The 15,882-nt window shown below is 32.0% G+C and overlaps 2 protein-coding genes across 13 annotated transcripts; one reads left to right on the forward strand and one right to left on the reverse strand.

Annotated features, from left to right (window-relative positions):
• Positions 1-324: 324 nt before the first annotated feature.
• On the forward strand, positions 325-1,983 carry LOC111696931 (uncharacterized). 2 transcript variants are annotated; one of them, XM_023466727.1, is made up of 3 exons: positions 325-920; positions 995-1,049; positions 1,259-1,983. In XM_023466727.1, the coding sequence occupies exons 1-3, from the start codon at positions 881-883 to the stop codon at positions 1,494-1,496; spliced, it is 333 nt and encodes a 110-aa protein (XP_023322495.1). In that variant the 5' UTR covers positions 325-880; the 3' UTR covers positions 1,497-1,983. The 2 variants fall into 2 exon arrangements, with proteins under 2 accessions (XP_023322495.1, XP_023322496.1); XM_023466728.1 differs by having other exon boundaries at positions 1,268-1,983.
• Positions 1,984-4,403: 2,420 nt separating this feature from the next.
• LOC111696932 (putative uncharacterized protein DDB_G0282499) lies at positions 4,404-14,611 on the reverse strand. 11 transcript variants are annotated; one of them, XM_023466736.1, is made up of 12 exons: positions 14,543-14,611; positions 11,479-12,223; positions 11,322-11,409; positions 10,996-11,046; positions 10,881-10,902; positions 9,145-9,569; positions 8,963-9,043; positions 8,377-8,437; positions 6,790-6,862; positions 4,997-5,033; positions 4,819-4,861; positions 4,404-4,621 (listed from the first exon to the last, which is right to left on the reverse strand). In XM_023466736.1, the coding sequence occupies exons 1-12, from the start codon at positions 14,585-14,587 to the stop codon at positions 4,565-4,567; spliced, it is 1,728 nt and encodes a 575-aa protein (XP_023322504.1). In that variant the 5' UTR covers positions 14,588-14,611; the 3' UTR covers positions 4,404-4,564. The 11 variants fall into 11 exon arrangements, with proteins under 11 accessions (XP_023322504.1, XP_023322500.1, XP_023322507.1 ...); XM_023466732.1 differs by having other exon boundaries at positions 9,145-9,495; positions 9,529-9,569; positions 11,322-12,223; XM_023466739.1 differs by lacking the exon at positions 10,996-11,046 and having other exon boundaries at positions 9,145-9,495; positions 9,529-9,569; positions 10,881-10,884; positions 11,322-12,223.
• Between the last annotated feature and the right edge of the window lie 1,271 nt (positions 14,612-15,882).

Here is a 15,882-nt window from a genome sequence, read left to right on the forward strand (position 1 = left end):
TCACCAGGGTCTTGTCCTTGTTCTCTCTGTACTTGTTGTACAGCTGGTTTTCATCATCCTTATGTAAGTTTGTACCCTTCTGAGAGAGAACAAAGTTAGCCTCCATCTCGGATAAATGGGCTGGGAAACTGCGAGTTTACCGATTTTTTTTTGGAAAATTCGCGGATTTTTAAACATTTGTTGGAACATTTCTATGATTTGAAATTTAAGATTCATGAATTTTGTTGATAAGTTTTGAGTTTGATACGTTTTGTAGTTTGATAAGTTTTGTAGTTGATACGTTTTGTAGTTTGATAAGTTTTGTAGTTTGATAAGTTTTGTAGTTTGATAAGTTTTGTGATGATAAGTTTTGTCTCAGATAAGATTTTTTTGATATGTTTTGTGGTGATAAGTTTTGTCTCAGATAAGTTTAGTAACGGTATGTTTTGTATGGGCTCCAATATGTCAACTCCTATCATCCTCCCCGACTCGGAGTCTCTCATCCAGATAAAGTAGGCTAGCAGAAAAAACTATTTAAGAGCGTTTGGACAGCTGCGGAAGTTTGTTGGTGAAGATTTCTCACCACCTGAAGAAGAATTTCTCCAATATTTCAAGCACCTCAGAGAAGATAAAAAAAATGGCATCTTCTAGCCTATGGACAACATATTCCATGATAAATCGAATGTGCAAAGGAAAATTTTCCTGCAACTTGAAAGCAGTGCTGCCGGGTTACCAGTCTAATCAAGAGCTTCGATATTGATGTAAAAACTAAAGCCTGTTTATTCTCCGCTATGGATATAAACAAGTTTGTACTGGGTCCTGAGATATCGTCCCCTTATTGGCTTGTGCGGAAGGCTACTGTTTATCTCACCTATTATGAAGGTCTCCAACATGTAGAGACATGAACTTGAAAATAGAGATATGCGAGTCTACTCCAGCTGGTGTGTATGTGACCCATATGCGAGTCTACTCCAGCTTGTGTGTATGTGACCCATATGCGAGTCTACTCCAGCTGGTGTGTATGTGACCCATATGCGAGCAAAGCAGCGAAGTGACAAGAGAAATTCAAGGTAAAAGAAAACCTTTGTCTTTAGAAGAAAATTTTTTTATATAAATATAACAGAAAACTCAGGAGGGCCAAGTTTGATTACATTTTTCATGTAAAAAACCTACAAAAATGATATATATGTGCACATGGGGATATGACATGAACACATTTATTTTCTAATTTAATTAGTTTTTTATATATGTAATATATGTAATATGTATGTATGTATAGTAATCTCAGGTTCCTGATTCCCCGGAAGACTGGAGAAGTTAGTGCTGCAGACGTCCTGGACCTCTACCTGAGGCAAGTCAAGGGGGATTTGGGTCTTTACACTGGGCGCCTTTTGTGGAGAGGAAATGGGATCTCATTCACCAAAACTCCTCTGGAAAAGAATATGGTCGGAGAAGTGCCTTCTGATATGGCTACACATCTCCATATTAATGAGCCAAAAAAAGTATACATTCCATAGCTACAGGAGGTCGGCTGCTACAGCTGTAGCAGATGCCGGAGCTACATCTGACCAAATGCAAGACTTTTTTGGTGCCAAAATGACCACCAGCAAAGCAGCCATTATCAAGGTCACCCAGAAGCTCCAGGATACTGAGACAAAGGACAACCTTGGCCATGTGAATGTTGCTGAGAAAGCCTGCAAGGAGAGTTCAAAGCTTGCAATGAGAGTGCAGAGGTCGCCCAAGAGAGTCAGGTTAGCGACTTTGGGGAACTCTGGGATTATTGGAACCCAACTGGAGAGGAGGTGAGCGGAGCAACCTCAGCTTATAGGGCTCCTATGAAGAGAGTCTGGAGCTAAAGTTTTCTACATAAACAAAATCGAAAACTTCCATTGCTAAATGTAAACCATGTGTTTTCTCTGTCAATACACAATAAACATATTAAATGAAATTTTAAAAGCAGGGTGATTAAGTTACTTTTTTGCCCTGTTGTAGGGCGATAAAGTAACTTTTTCGCCCTACAACGGGAAATATTAGGTGTGAAAAATTCTCTCAAAATTGAATAAAAATCCTTTTCTGTTTCTAAAATTTGCGTTTTTGATATTTTATGATAATGTGAAATCTATTTCAAATGTTGGGGGCAAATTAGTCTCATTCGAATTGAAATAAAATTTCAAGTTCAAAACCAAAAAAAGCTATGTGGCTTATTCTAGGTAACCACCAACAGACGAATAGCTTTCTTTTGCAATGAGTAATAAAGCAATTTCATGGTTTCAAAGCTTAAGAAGTTTCAAATTTTTTTCGTAGCATAAAGTGAAAAAGTTAATCGCCTGTTAATCTTTTTAAAACCCGTCAGGATATTAGGAGGAAAATGTACGCTAGATTCTGACGTGTGTATTTAGCTTAATCAACTACACTGATCATTGCTGTTATTGGGTTGCAGTACGTGAAAATAAACAAAAATTTTGTGTGTGGGGGGGGGNTGAGGGGGGGGGGGTGATTTTATTCATGGTCTATTTGGGTTATAAAAAGAATTGTAACTCTTACTTAACCTTAATCATACATGATAAAATGGTAAATGAAAACAACTTCTCATAAATATACAGTGCTCCCCAAAATAAAATAATAAGCATTAAAAACTTTTCTTACATACAGTGCTCCCCAAAATAAAATGGTAAGCATTGACGACTTTTCTAAATATTTAGTGCTCGACCCCAAAATGATAAGGAAAATGATCTTGAAAAAAGATTGCATATTAAAGAAAAGTCGTCTTTACTTCACCATTTTATTACTGTATATTTATCAAAAGCCGTCAATCTTTACCATTCAATTTTGGGATGTATTTCTAAGCTAAATGTTTGCAAATAAATCGGGACCCATATTTGTGAATCTAGATATATAATTTTTTACATCTTCAAATTCATCGTGGTCCTTTTTGATTCAATTTAGAAATGATAAAGTTGTAATATCTTTGTCGAAATATGCATTATGCATGTAATCCACCAAGAAGGGATAGAAGGGGATAGGAAGAGGATGGAATTGTGTAAGCGATGGAAAAAAAACTGTGTGGCATATTGATAAACATGCTTAAATAGGAATGGGTTTCAATAGAAAAAATAGACAATTAATCTTTGGTTTGGAAAGAAATCATGAGAGAAATAAATTGAAAAAGTACAAAATACATTTACATATTTAAGCACAACGTGCAAAAGGGGCAATACTTAGGACTACTGCAAAGTTTTCAATGTAGTAACTTAATTTCAGTAAATCATTTTTCAGTTTTAATTTAAAAGAGTTGAGATTTAATATTTCTGAAATAGAGAGTTCATGATTTTTGTGTTCTTGATTTCTGGATCACTAGAGTACATAATCTTCCCGTTGAAAGTTGTCTAGACTTTGGGCACCTTGTCCTACTTCTTTGCTTCAACTCTCAGGGCAGCCAACAATTCAGAATTCCTTCTAGTGAGATCACCGTTGATTTGGATATTTATTCTTTGGTGTTATTTTTTTCATTGAACAGTCAGTATTCTTTTGGAATAAACCACTTGTGCTTAGCAGCATCAAGAGGATTTAAAGCAGGGTAGCTGTGCGTGATAACCTTGGCTCGAATATGTCTTGATATGATAGAAAACGTAGGACCTGTTTGATTACGTCTTGAACCAGTTGGAGATGAACGTGATGGAAGGATATGCCCTTGTTCGATAACTTTATTATATTCTGGTACTTGGCTTAGTTCCCCTTTCAGCTTAGGAAATTCAAGAGTTGGTTGGATTGCTTTGGTATATACGTATTTCAGGAATTCTCTATCTTTGTATTCCTTTGGTACATGCAACCCCTTGATACGGATACTGAAGTTCCTCTGATGTTGTTGCGTATCGTTAATCTTGTCTGTTAACTATTTGATTTTGTTATCCTTCTGGGTGTTCTGTGTTTCAAGAGCTTGAGTTCGATCCATGAGTGATTTAATGTCATCCTTGTTTTCTTTAGCAGTAGCAACTAGATCTTAGTTGGATCTTTGCAGCTGACGACATGGTTTTCAAACTCCCTTCGAATTTTAGTTACTTAAAGCAGCTTTTGTATATAGTATAAGTAAAAAATGCGTAAGTTCCATGACTGATTTCAATTAAGTGAATAAATATACGACTAACCCTCTTCCCTTCTCATTTACCGACACTAAGAAAATATCAAATTGATATTGAGGGCTCATTATAGAATATCTTCCCCCAAAGTGAAACAATTCCTCTTGCTATTCTTGCAAAAAAATTAATATCAATGTTGGTAGATTTTTCATGCTTAAACTTGTTCCGTTTATACGTACAGTGTAAATTATTTTATATTACTTAAAAGGGTATAATACCCAAAACGGCGAAAACTAATCTCCATACTATATGTAAACAATAAATAAATAGTTTAACATTTTTTGCCTGTAACATTTTAACTGTTGTGTATTTTTAGCAATAAAAATATAAATATATTACATTTTCACTCAAATTAAAGGACAGGTTCCTCTTATTAGATATCCCAATTGCGCCTATGGTCCTGTTAGTTAGTTACTCTTTTAGAAATATTGACATTTTAATAAAATTAATCAAAACATGTCCATTATATCCATTCCAGCAGGGGTATTCAATATGCTTTCAACCTGCTAATATATGAGATTAATAACTTTCATTTTCTGTTTATTTTTTTAATGTCTTTTTAAAACAAATTTTTAAACCTATAGAGGAATTTTTTTTGAAATTATATACAAAAATGAAAAAAATAAAAAATCAAGGCTTTTCCGCCTAAATAATGAAAAAAAATGTCTTTTCGTATCCTCAATAATAATAGTGTAAATATGACCTGATTGAGTGGTACCAGGCCAGAAAGATGAATGGCAAAATGTCTGCATAATAAATTATGTTGTTGGGACATTTCAAAGATTTCATCGACAGAGAAATCAAATTTCCTATCTTTATGAAATGGCATAACACCTCAATTTTTTCAAAATATCAAAATATGAAGAAATTTTTATACGTACTTTGGTTCTTCAAAATGTTCCTCCAGCATTTCTAATCCTTTACAAACATTTAAGATTTATATTCTTTTTGAACTTTAGATCCATCGGCCCACAATGGGGTTCTGTGGGGGTCATGGGGGGGGGGGTTGACTGTTTTTTGTCCAAATATTCGTCTCAAAATGCACATGCCTTGTTTTCATGATGAGAATTGACTGAAAATATGTATTCTGATTTTTTAACGTGTTCTTAATCTTATAATCTACCAGTTTGAACATAAAACCACTTTTATTTGCCACCAAATAAAGTAATTTGTAAAATACTAATTTTTCATTTTATATTATACACTATGCATGCGCTGGATGACAATTTAAAAGAAATTATAACACTGTGATAACCAGAAAAAAATGGAATAGGAAGACGACATTATAGCAAGTGTATTTGATGTTGTTACAAAGCAAATAGTTTTACCAGACAATCATTGAATCACTAATTTATTGGTCTGGGTCGGCACAATTTTCAAAGTTGTAACTTGGTTTCAAATTCAAAATGTTTTCAACTAAATTTTGCATTTGCAAACAATTATATTGGTTGTGTTACTACAAATGGTTAAATCTTAAAGCAGCCAGTATCAAAGATACTAATTTGTATCTTATTATAGAAAGTATATGTAAGTTCTAATATATTCTTGTCGTATGGTAGATTTGAAGAATTGCTTCTTGAGTTCAATGAGGGGAGGAAGGCCTGTCACAACAATTTTTCGTCCGAGCCAACTCGAAATTCTCGTTTTTCCATTTTTATGTTTTTAAAGTATTCAACCTTACAAGAAAAAACTATTTTTTAGAAAATATAACATTGTCGGGGCATTAAAAATGGTTAGAAGTAATCGTATTGCAATTATACATCATATTGGAATCTATAAATCTATTAGAATGATGTCAAACTTTATTTAAGTGAAAATCAAGTCTCTTCTGTCTACGTAAAGTATAACCCTGAATGATAAAAAGTAAGTTTTTGTCATACCTTTCACTTTTCCCATGGCATACATGCGGAAAAATTCTATCGTTTTCGATATAATTAACAACAACAAAAAATTGAAGTTCTATGATCGCAGAATAATTTGTGGCATTCTATACAGGAATATATCTAAAAATGCGCGTAAATAAATAAATAATTCAAAACAATACAAAAATTCAATATTTCAATTATGCCCTAACGTGGCAAAGAGTTGAAAAAAATGTTTGATCTTCAAGGATTGGACGCTAAAAAATACAGAGTTTCACACGAAACATCACAGTGAAAAGACGACTTGTAGGTCGTCCATTAACTTAAAAATAACTTATAAACCATTTTCAGAAGTCAAATACTTAAATTAATAATCACAAAATTGTCCTAGACTTTGCAATGCTAAAATGTGTCTTTTTCATGCTTTTAGAATTACCGGAATTATAGAATATATCGTTTTGATTTCGACAAAGATCTATGATCAAACACGATTTAAGTCGTCTCTCAACTGTCATGTTTCGTGGGACACCCTGTATAATATGGGAAAGTCGAGGATTTCTAGGTGACTCGGACGAGAAATTGTTGCGGCTGGCCCTTCTCCCCAAATTGAACTTAACGAAGCAATCCTGCTCGCTGCAAATCTATAACCAAGTGCGTAAATTTGCAGGGTTCATTGTGTACCTTAATGAAAAAAACACATTTACACAGCTAAGGATTATATTCTTATACACAAAAAAAATCTAAAGCGGCCAAGTCACATTTGACCTCCCCCCCCCCTCCCAGCCCCCTCTTGTATTATATAATACGTTTACCACTATCAGCATACTCCTCATATTCTATTCCATCATCAGAACTATCGTCCTCATCTTCGCTATCGCCAAAAACCTGAATGTCGTGTTTGAAAAATGTCTGTTTATTGGTATTCTAATTCCACTTGCTTAGTTCAAATTTTATATTAAAAAAACATTAAGCAGTTAGTTATTCTAAATTATTATACAAAAACATAACGATAAACATCTTTACTTTACTTTTCTTTAAAAACGACGGGTGTAATGTTTTTTAAGGCCAGCTCATTGAAAAAAATTAGACCGATAACTTTAATAGTTTGGGTACTAGCGAGGAATGAAAAAAACCGCCAAAAACATGGTCGAAAAAATGTTAAAAATTTTTTTTTGTTTTATACAAATAAGAAAGTGTGCCATATGTTTTTCAAGGACTTTTCAAAAATATTGTTTTTAGATCTGAAGCTCTTTCGTCAAAAAAAGTTCTGGGCTATATTTGAGATTTTTTTACACAGACCGTACTTTTTACCGCCACTTACCCTACCTATGCATTAATAAAAATAATTTTCTTACAAAATGAGAGGACTAAAAAACTATCCTGATAAGGATTAAAAGAAGAGCTGAACTTGTATTGGATCGGCCAGGGAGAAAAGAGAAAAAGAGGATTTTTTTAACAATATTGTACGTGTACTTTTTCTTTAAAGGGATTTCCATTTCCATATTTCCATACAAAGCATTCCTTTGAATTCGTTTTAAGAGATTTCTCTCTGATTTTTGCATGCAGACCAGGATTGTAATCCTCAGTTTTTAAATAAAACAACAAAATGGGGGGGGGGGGGATTTTTCCAGCGTAATCAGACATTTTTTCAAAAACTTTGAGTCAAGTCCATGTGGGGTGTCAAAAGTCATCATACTTTGGGTCGGGAACTCAATTCTGGACGAGATTTACATGCATTTCCCCTTAACTCAAAGTTAAAAAAAGCGGGGGAAAATGCAGGAAAAATGTAGGAGAAAATTTTGTTCCCTCTTTTTGGTGTTTAAAAACTAGATCACAATTCAGGCCTTCAGGCAAATATTCAGAGAGAAATCTATAGTAATAAAGTCAGAAAGAAGGCTTCATCGGCTTTTTGGAGGAAAATGCGGAAAGGGGGGGTAATTGTATAAGGACACGGGGGACATTGAGTCAAGAATTGAGTTTCCTTACTCAAAATTGTTGACTTTTGACACCCCACACGGACGCACAGTTTTTGAAAAAAATGTCCAAAAAATGCGGCGGAAATTTTTTTCTCCCACTTTTGGTTTTGATTTAAAACTAAATCACAAATCAGGCCTGTATGAAAAAATTAGAGAGAAATTACTAGTGAAATAAAGTCAGAAGGCTTTTAGCTTCATCGGCCTTTTGGAGGGGGAAAATGCATGAAAGGGGGGTGGGGCGGTGAATGGTAAGGACAGGGGGAAATGCATTCTAGAGTCCAGAATAGAGTTTCCTGACCTATATTTTGTTTCATTTCTCCCCTTATTATTCTTTTCTTTGTCCAATCTTGTTATATTCAGAAGTTAAAATGATACTTTACACATCAAATATGAAAATATTTTTTTAATTCACAAAAATATTACCTTTAAACCACCATTTAACGTTCCAATATGGGAGAGTTTTCCGCTATTCAAATGTTCCAAACTAAAAAAATTGCATTCGACTAATGTCAAGTATACTGCAATATTGTGAATATAAACTATGTGTTCCAAATCTTAAGCTATACCACCTTATAGGAAAGGCTTCTTAAACTATCATCGGCTGCTATGCTCGGTTCAAAAATTAACTTTTCCAAACTTTTGTCTACAGTAGTGATACATATATTTAAATACATTCTATTAAAGCTTAACTTTTATAACAAGCTGGTGATTAAGAGGAAAATAATCTTTGTTTTTGAAATAATATTGTGATAAAAACCCATAATATCCTTCCTTTTCCGTATATTGTGCTAGGAAAAAAATAGCGCATTCCGGTGATTTCATCCTTCTATTTTACGTTATTTTGTCTTTCCTCTAAAAAGGATTTTTTTACTCTATCAACTTATATAAATCTAAATTCCAAATTTCACAAATTTTGACTATAGTAATGATTTTGGGCGGTTAGTATGTGTGTTTAATTTTAGAATATTTTAGAATCAGGTTGAATTGCTTATTGTGAACTCTCAATTACCTGATATTCCTTACACATGCAAATTCAGTTGAATTCGTATCTTCCATAGTTCCGTAGGGACATATACAAATATGCTTCGTTCTATCTAACAATATTTTATTCAACAAATAGAAAAGGCAGTAATAAAATACATTTTTAAGCAAATTGAAATTTGTGGTCAAATTTTATTAAAAGTTGCTAACCTTCCGACAGAAACACACATTGTGGTCTCAGGGCACGGAGTTGAAAGACAAATATCATCCTCTAAAGTTTCTGAATTTCTTTCTTGATCATTTATTCTTCCATTTTCAGAGTTATATATCGTTGAATTGTAAATTTTAGAAGTCAACTTTGTGTCTTTAGTGATGTTCTGCTCGTCCTCAGACTTTAGGTAGAAAGGATTTGAAAATTCGTTCTTATCAAATTGATCAAGCTTCGTATGGTTATCTAGTTCTATTATCTGAGGAAAATAATGACCGGATTCACTGAAGATCTGGTTTTCTACAGATATCTGCTGATTTATCTGTCCGTCCACAGATTCAGAAATCTTAGATTTTATATCAGGGATTTCTGTAGTCTCCACTGATTTATTGTCTGTATTAATTTCTGTCTTACTATTCAACTGTATCTAAATATTAACATTTTTATACATTTTGTAACCCGATACACTCCTTTTAACTGATAATAACTGCCCTTAGACAGTACTAGCTATTTATAGGGCTTCCAAACTGAATTAATTATAATCAAAGCAATTTTGGAAATGTCAAATACATATTGGTGTTTTCTTTTGTAATATTTTTTATATCATTACTAAGATCGTTTAATTATTGTTCGACTGTAATGGAAATAATTCCTAAAATTCAGTGCAATGAGAAAATTATTTGAGCAAAAACTTTATGAACAATAATTTCAAAGGATTTGAGTCTTTGATACAAACTTTCATTTTCTAATCCCTAAATCTTTGCAACCCAATGTCGTAGACATTAGATTTTTCAAACTAATAGTTCTGTTAGATCAAATAAAAACGTTTGAAATATCAAAGGTTTACTTAATCAGGTTGCTAAGATAAGATTAGAAAATTTCTTAGACTTTTGATATTAGGAATTACTATAGATAAATATACCAGAAATTGTATGTGCACCTACTTAATCAAACTAGTAATTTTTAATTGTAGGTATATCCAAGGCCTATTTTCGTTCTTTAAAAAACAAAGTTTCTATAAAGAACCACCTCAAAACTGTGCAATAATGGACATCTTTTATTATGCAAACATGTGTGGCAAACATGATCGAGAGGGACTTAATTTAACATTACCCTCCATATAAAGAGTGGTAGCTGTACTCTTTTTCGGTCTTAAACTTATCATCATCCTTATTTTTTTTTTTTTCGCTGAAGATTTGAACCGAGAATACAGTCTAAACACTCATTCAAATGACGTAACAATTGGAGTTCCTAATTCCTATATAACGTTTAAAATGCGGTTTTCGAAAATCATAATAAAATATTTATTTTCTGTGACTCCTGTGAAATTAAATGATAGTATTTTTTAAGTTATAAATTATTGTATGCGTATCTGTGGATGCAATTTGTCAGCTATTAAAATAAGGATAACTTGATAAGACAAATGATAAATTGGTACCGGTGTGAATAGAACATATATCCCTCTACAAATGGAGGATAACTTAAAATTACTTCTATTGTCCCTTTAATGTTGAATTTACTAAAACAGGGAAATATTACTGAATTATTAGTGCGACATAATTGCAAATATTATTTTCAATTTTTTTATTAGTTTCAAGTATATTTTTTTAGTCAGTCAATATTTGTAAAATATTTTTCATAAATAATTTTTAGTAATTTTTAGTAAGCAAATATGCACTTGGTCTCATCTAAAACTATTGACAATACTTAACTTTTCTAAAGTGAAAAATAGCATTACCTTTCTGAGGGTGCGTTCATCTCTGTCAAAACTAATATTCAAAAAAGAAAAAAAATTCCTACATGACATTTAGAGAATATACAATTTTTTATTATTATTAGGAATATTAGTTTCCCCATGTTTAAGTGGATATTTTTTCAAAATTGTTTCCAACATTCCAGACATTATAAGTATTGTCAACTTAATTTAGAATGACTATTTAATATTTTTTTAAAGGTTTCCTTCACAACTACCCTTTTTAAAGAAACGATGGTGTAGATACCTTACATTTTTGGCACAGGACAAGTTTTAGCCAATTTTCAACTCATCATGGCTTTCCAAACTTTCCAATAAACATGAATTTTTGAATGCCAAACGAAGATATCTTCGCCATAACTTTTTAATAAATACGTTTTGTATTAAATAATTGTCATTTAAAACTAGGTTGACAGTTCATTTAACCTTGTTTTATTAGATAGGGTTTCTTCCACGTTCTTAGTTTTGTTTAAACCTTGAGTTTCGATTAATTCCGTTTGGTTCGAATCTTTATCTAAAACAGGTTTATTTTTTTTCCAACCACTACTCCGAAACACTTCAGCATGGTTTAAATTATTAACACCTTTTTTATTCGCATCATCATTTTGTAGTTGTTTTTCAATGTCATTATTTTCTGGTTGTTCATCAATGTTTGAATAATTATTACTTTGAAGTTGTTTAATTTGTTTCGAAAAAATCCTCCGTGGCTGTTCATTCTGGTTCATGACATTATTTTGTGATTGTTCCTCTTGGTTTAAAAATCTATTCTGTGAAAGTTCTCCAAGGTTCATCAAACCATTCCATTGCTGTTTAGTTTGGTTCGATCCAATTTGCTGTTGCTGTGCAGTGTTATTCGAACCGTAACTGCCAAGATGCTCATCATAATTAAACGCTTCGCCACTTTGGTACATAACATTTTTCCTTGGCAGTTCAGTTTGGTTTGAAACAGTATTTTGTTGCTGAACAATTTGGTTCGAAACATTTTTTTGTGACTGATCAGTTTTGTTCGAAATGTAACTGCCAAGATTCTCATCACCATAAATCAATTCTTGCCTACTCAATTTATCGAACTTATCTTTAGTTCTTGATTCATCCACTGGAATTGAAAACTGTAATGGCAGTGGACTGAATTTGCCTCGTTTAATTGATCTGGTTTCACCCTGAGTTTTCTTTGCATCCAGATTGTTTTGCTGTGCTGCTTGCTCCAGGATTCTTTCTGGATTGAAACCAACTTCTGAAGATTGTAAACTCATCTTGATTTCCTCAAGATCTTGAAGAATATTATCCAACACCTCTCTTTTTCTTGCTCCCCTGAAGCCCAGTGCATTCTAAAAGTACAAAATATATACGTATATAACCTTAACCATAAAAAGACAGGGAATTATGGGATAGGTGTAATTGCGTGGACCATCCATTTTAATTTTAAAGTCCACTAAAGTTGCTTTATATACAAAGAAATTGAGTCTTTGCCACAAACTTTGGTTTTCTAATTCTTACATCTTTGCAGCCCAATGTCGTAGACATTAGATATTTCAAACTATAAATTCTGTTGGATCAAATAGTCTAAGTTTAAAATATCAAAGGTTTACACCATCAGGTTGCAAAGATTTAGGGATTAGAAAATTTGAGTTTGTGGCAAAGGCTCTATTCCTTTGAGCAGTCTTGGACAAAAAACTCTAAAGGTCGAAATTGTGCGGTATATGACAGGCCCAGATTTTTGCTTCAGTCCCAAAATAAATATTGTTTATATAATTCTAAATTCACGATTGTATTCGCCATTTAATTTTCGTCCGATTTATTGAAAATGTAGTCCTCAGGTTAACAAAACACGTAATTCTAATCACGAACATTTAAGTAAAAAAAACACTGTTATCTCTAAATGCAAGCCTTTATACATGATAAGCCATTGTTATATTTTCTAAATTCCTCGTAATAATATTCGTTTATAGTGGGCCAACCAATTAAAACAACCTACTCTGGTTAGGCGGGTCCAAACTACATAGTAAATTGTGATTTTTTTATTTGTATTATCTCCTGCTTTGTAGTTGAATAAAAATATGAAATGAATATGAAATTCATACTTAAAAAGTTAGTTTCAAATCAAGCCCAATAAACATTGGAATTGTGTGACGATTTTGAGATCCTTTTTGTTTACAATTATTGACTTAGAATTGGTGATGTAAAGGAAAGCTGTAATCCTATAGAATGTTCTGTGCTATACGTTTGGAATTTGTTTGTGTTTGTTTTAATGGCATATACTGTTGTAGTACTGTAGTAAAAGGAAAAATTCTTGATTACAAAAAGGATACAAATTATACAGTTGTCTCTCTTCACTGTTCATCAATTGAAGGAATATTACAGGCACATCATACAGTTTCGTAGAATGATAAAAGAATCATTTGCATAAATATATATCTTTAGCAGACGTAACTAAATTATGACCTAACGCCCCTGAAATTAGACATTACAATGCTATAATATGCTAATTCTTAATAAAGGCGGTATCGATTATCAAAGTCGTTGGACATCTTTTGAAGTTTTACGATGAAAAGCAGAGAAAACAATATGCAGTCCTTTTTGGAAGTATTAAATTAAATGTACAACAACAAAAATTTGCAGGTCTTCATATCTTAAACTCAAATCTAATCAAACAATATCGATCGTTCATCTATTCAAAGTATTTTTTTCCCTACTAAACGTCTTTTTACTGTACGGAAAAACACACTTTTTTCAAAGACCTTTAAAAAAAGTAAATGTATACACACTTCATGTCTGCACTCTTGCAACCTTTTAGCCCTAAATTAAATCAAGTTGAAACTTAAAATGCCATTTTTAAATTTGCACGAAAACAATAAAAAACGAAACTAGCTGCAATTTTTTCATTTAAAATTTCTTTTTATAATTAATCACATAAGGGAACTGAGTTATTGTCACAAATTTAGATTTTTTCATCTCAATTTCTATGCTACCCGAAGTCTTAAACCTTTGAAATTTCAAACAATGAAAGGAATTGAGTTTTTACCACAAACTCTGATTTTCTCATTTCAATATAGTTGCAACCCAATGTCGTAGATCTTTAATATTTCAAACTATGAATTCTGTTAGATCAAATAATGTAAGTTTGAAATATCAAAGGTTTACATCATAAGATTGCAAAGATATAGGTTTTACAAAAACTGAATTTGTGGCAAAGACTCAATTCCTTTGTTAGGTCAAATTGTCTAAGTTTGAAATATCAAATATTTAGACCATCAGGTTGCAATGCTATATGGATTAACAAATTTGAGTTTGTGGCAAAAATTCAGAACTAGAAGTCTGTATTTGTATACTGTGCAGTTTGCTCTATCTTATTAAAAGTCGGCCTGGGACATGAAGTAAATCGGAGTTTTAAGTGAAATGCGTGCAATAGCAAAAAAATATTTTTTTATACTCTCAGAACCTTTCGAAAAAAAAATCCCAAATGAAAAACAAGCCATTTTAACAACGGCTTTAAGTTAGGAATGAGATACAATATTTGTACGGTAAACAAATTCCATAAATAAAAATTCTTTCCTTCCTGCTCTCATTAGTTTTGTATGCATATTTATATTTATATTTATATATGCAGATATAGAAAGAAAAATGGAGTCAGTGTATGTGTATACTACCTGGTTAAGTATATGAAGGAATATGAGAACTATACATAACTGCATGCTTTGTTTCTGTGACAATCTATAAGCTTTATGCCAGGTAAACTTCGAGAACATTTAATGTGAGGGGTGGGACTTAATTTTTAAACAATTCAATGCAAAACAGGTTTCGGAATTTTATGTTATGCTTGAATCGTGATAACAATTTTCTTTTAAATTAATATTTTTTAATATAAAACATTGAAATTTATTGAGATATGGGGTTTTAAATATTTATAAAAGAAAAATGTTCTTCTGCAAGAAATAGTTCTAGTAATTAAAAAATCCGTGAAACTGTTGCTGTAGATGTATTTACAAGTTTACAACCTGAAAACTATCTTCGATCTCTGACGTTTTGAAATTGGTCGATACATTGTAAATAAAATGCAAAACATAATTTGTTGATAGTTGCTAACTTTTTCATAATCGGCATGAACTTTTCTCTCTTTCTAGAAAATCATGATGAAAACAAAGGAATTGAGTCTTTACCCCAAACTCTGCTTTTCTAAATCCTATTTCTTTAGATTCGTAGACCTTAGATATTAAAAACTATGAATTCTGTTAGATTAAATAATATAAGTTTGAAATATCAAAGATTTACGACATCGGGTTCCAATGATATAGGGATTATAAAATTAGAGTTTGTGGCAAGGACTCAATTCCTTTTAAACTATATATATTTCTTACACTTTAAGAATCGGTATTAAAAACTGATAATATATTGAATACTGCAGTATCTTTTTACAAATTTTTTCGAATTTCTATCATTGTGAATGAATTGTGAATACAAATTACAAAATAATCAGTTTGCAAAACATTTAAATTTTTACATTACACTTTGATGTAAAATATCTCTTTTATAAAAGCAAACAAATTATGCTAAGGTCCAATATAAAAGTGATTTGGGCACACAATTCAGCGGAGCAGAATTATCTATAAAACTACAGATTTACAGATACAGGGTTACCCATAAAAAATGAGACTTCAGAGACGACTCTACGGAATTTATTCTGGCTGTTTTCTTTTATTTATGATCCCCTGCAACCATAAACTTCTTTCTTTCTTTACCGAATCAATAAATAAGCCATATAAAGATCACATTCATGGCAAAAGACTATATTTTAACTTGCGAACGTCATATTTGAAGAGTTTCAAGTCGTCTTTACAGCCTCATCATTTGCGGGTTAACCTTGTACTTTTTTATAAAGATGACTTCAATCACAAATTTCCTATTTTTTATTAAAAAAAAATCAAAAAGAGATAAGGCTGAGAAGCCCAGAACCATTATCTTTATTAATTCTGATTTTTTAATTCAATTT

Source organism: Eurytemora carolleeae, unplaced genomic scaffold (genome assembly GCF_000591075.1).
Source record: "Eurytemora carolleeae unplaced genomic scaffold, Eaff_2.0 scaffold244, whole genome shotgun sequence".
NCBI lineage: Eukaryota > Metazoa > Arthropoda > Copepoda > Calanoida > Temoridae > Eurytemora > Eurytemora carolleeae.

Excerpts from the sequence above, each read along its gene's own strand:
- LOC111696931 (XM_023466727.1), top strand. The coding sequence starts at position 881 with ATGAACTTGAAAATAGAGATATGCGAGTCTACTCCAGCTG. Across the intron at positions 921-994 it reads ATGCGAGTCTACTCCAGCTG|GTGTGTATGTGACCCATATG; the intron begins GTGTGTATGTGA and ends CTACTCCAGCTG. Across the intron at positions 1,050-1,258 it reads AGTGACAAGAGAAATTCAAG|TAATCTCAGGTTCCTGATTC; the intron begins GTAAAAGAAAAC and ends ATGTATGTATAG.
- LOC111696932 (XM_023466729.1), bottom strand. The coding sequence starts at position 14,587 with ATGCAGTTATGTATAGTTCTCATATTCCTTCATATACTTAACCAG. Across the intron at positions 9,044-9,144 it reads ATGTGTGTTTCTGTCGGAAG|AACGAAGCATATTTGTATAT; the intron begins GTTAGCAACTTT and ends ATTGTTAGATAG. Across the intron at positions 6,863-8,376 it reads CGTTAAATGGTGGTTTAAAG|GTTTTTGGCGATAGCGAAGA; the intron begins GTAATATTTTTG and ends CACGACATTCAG.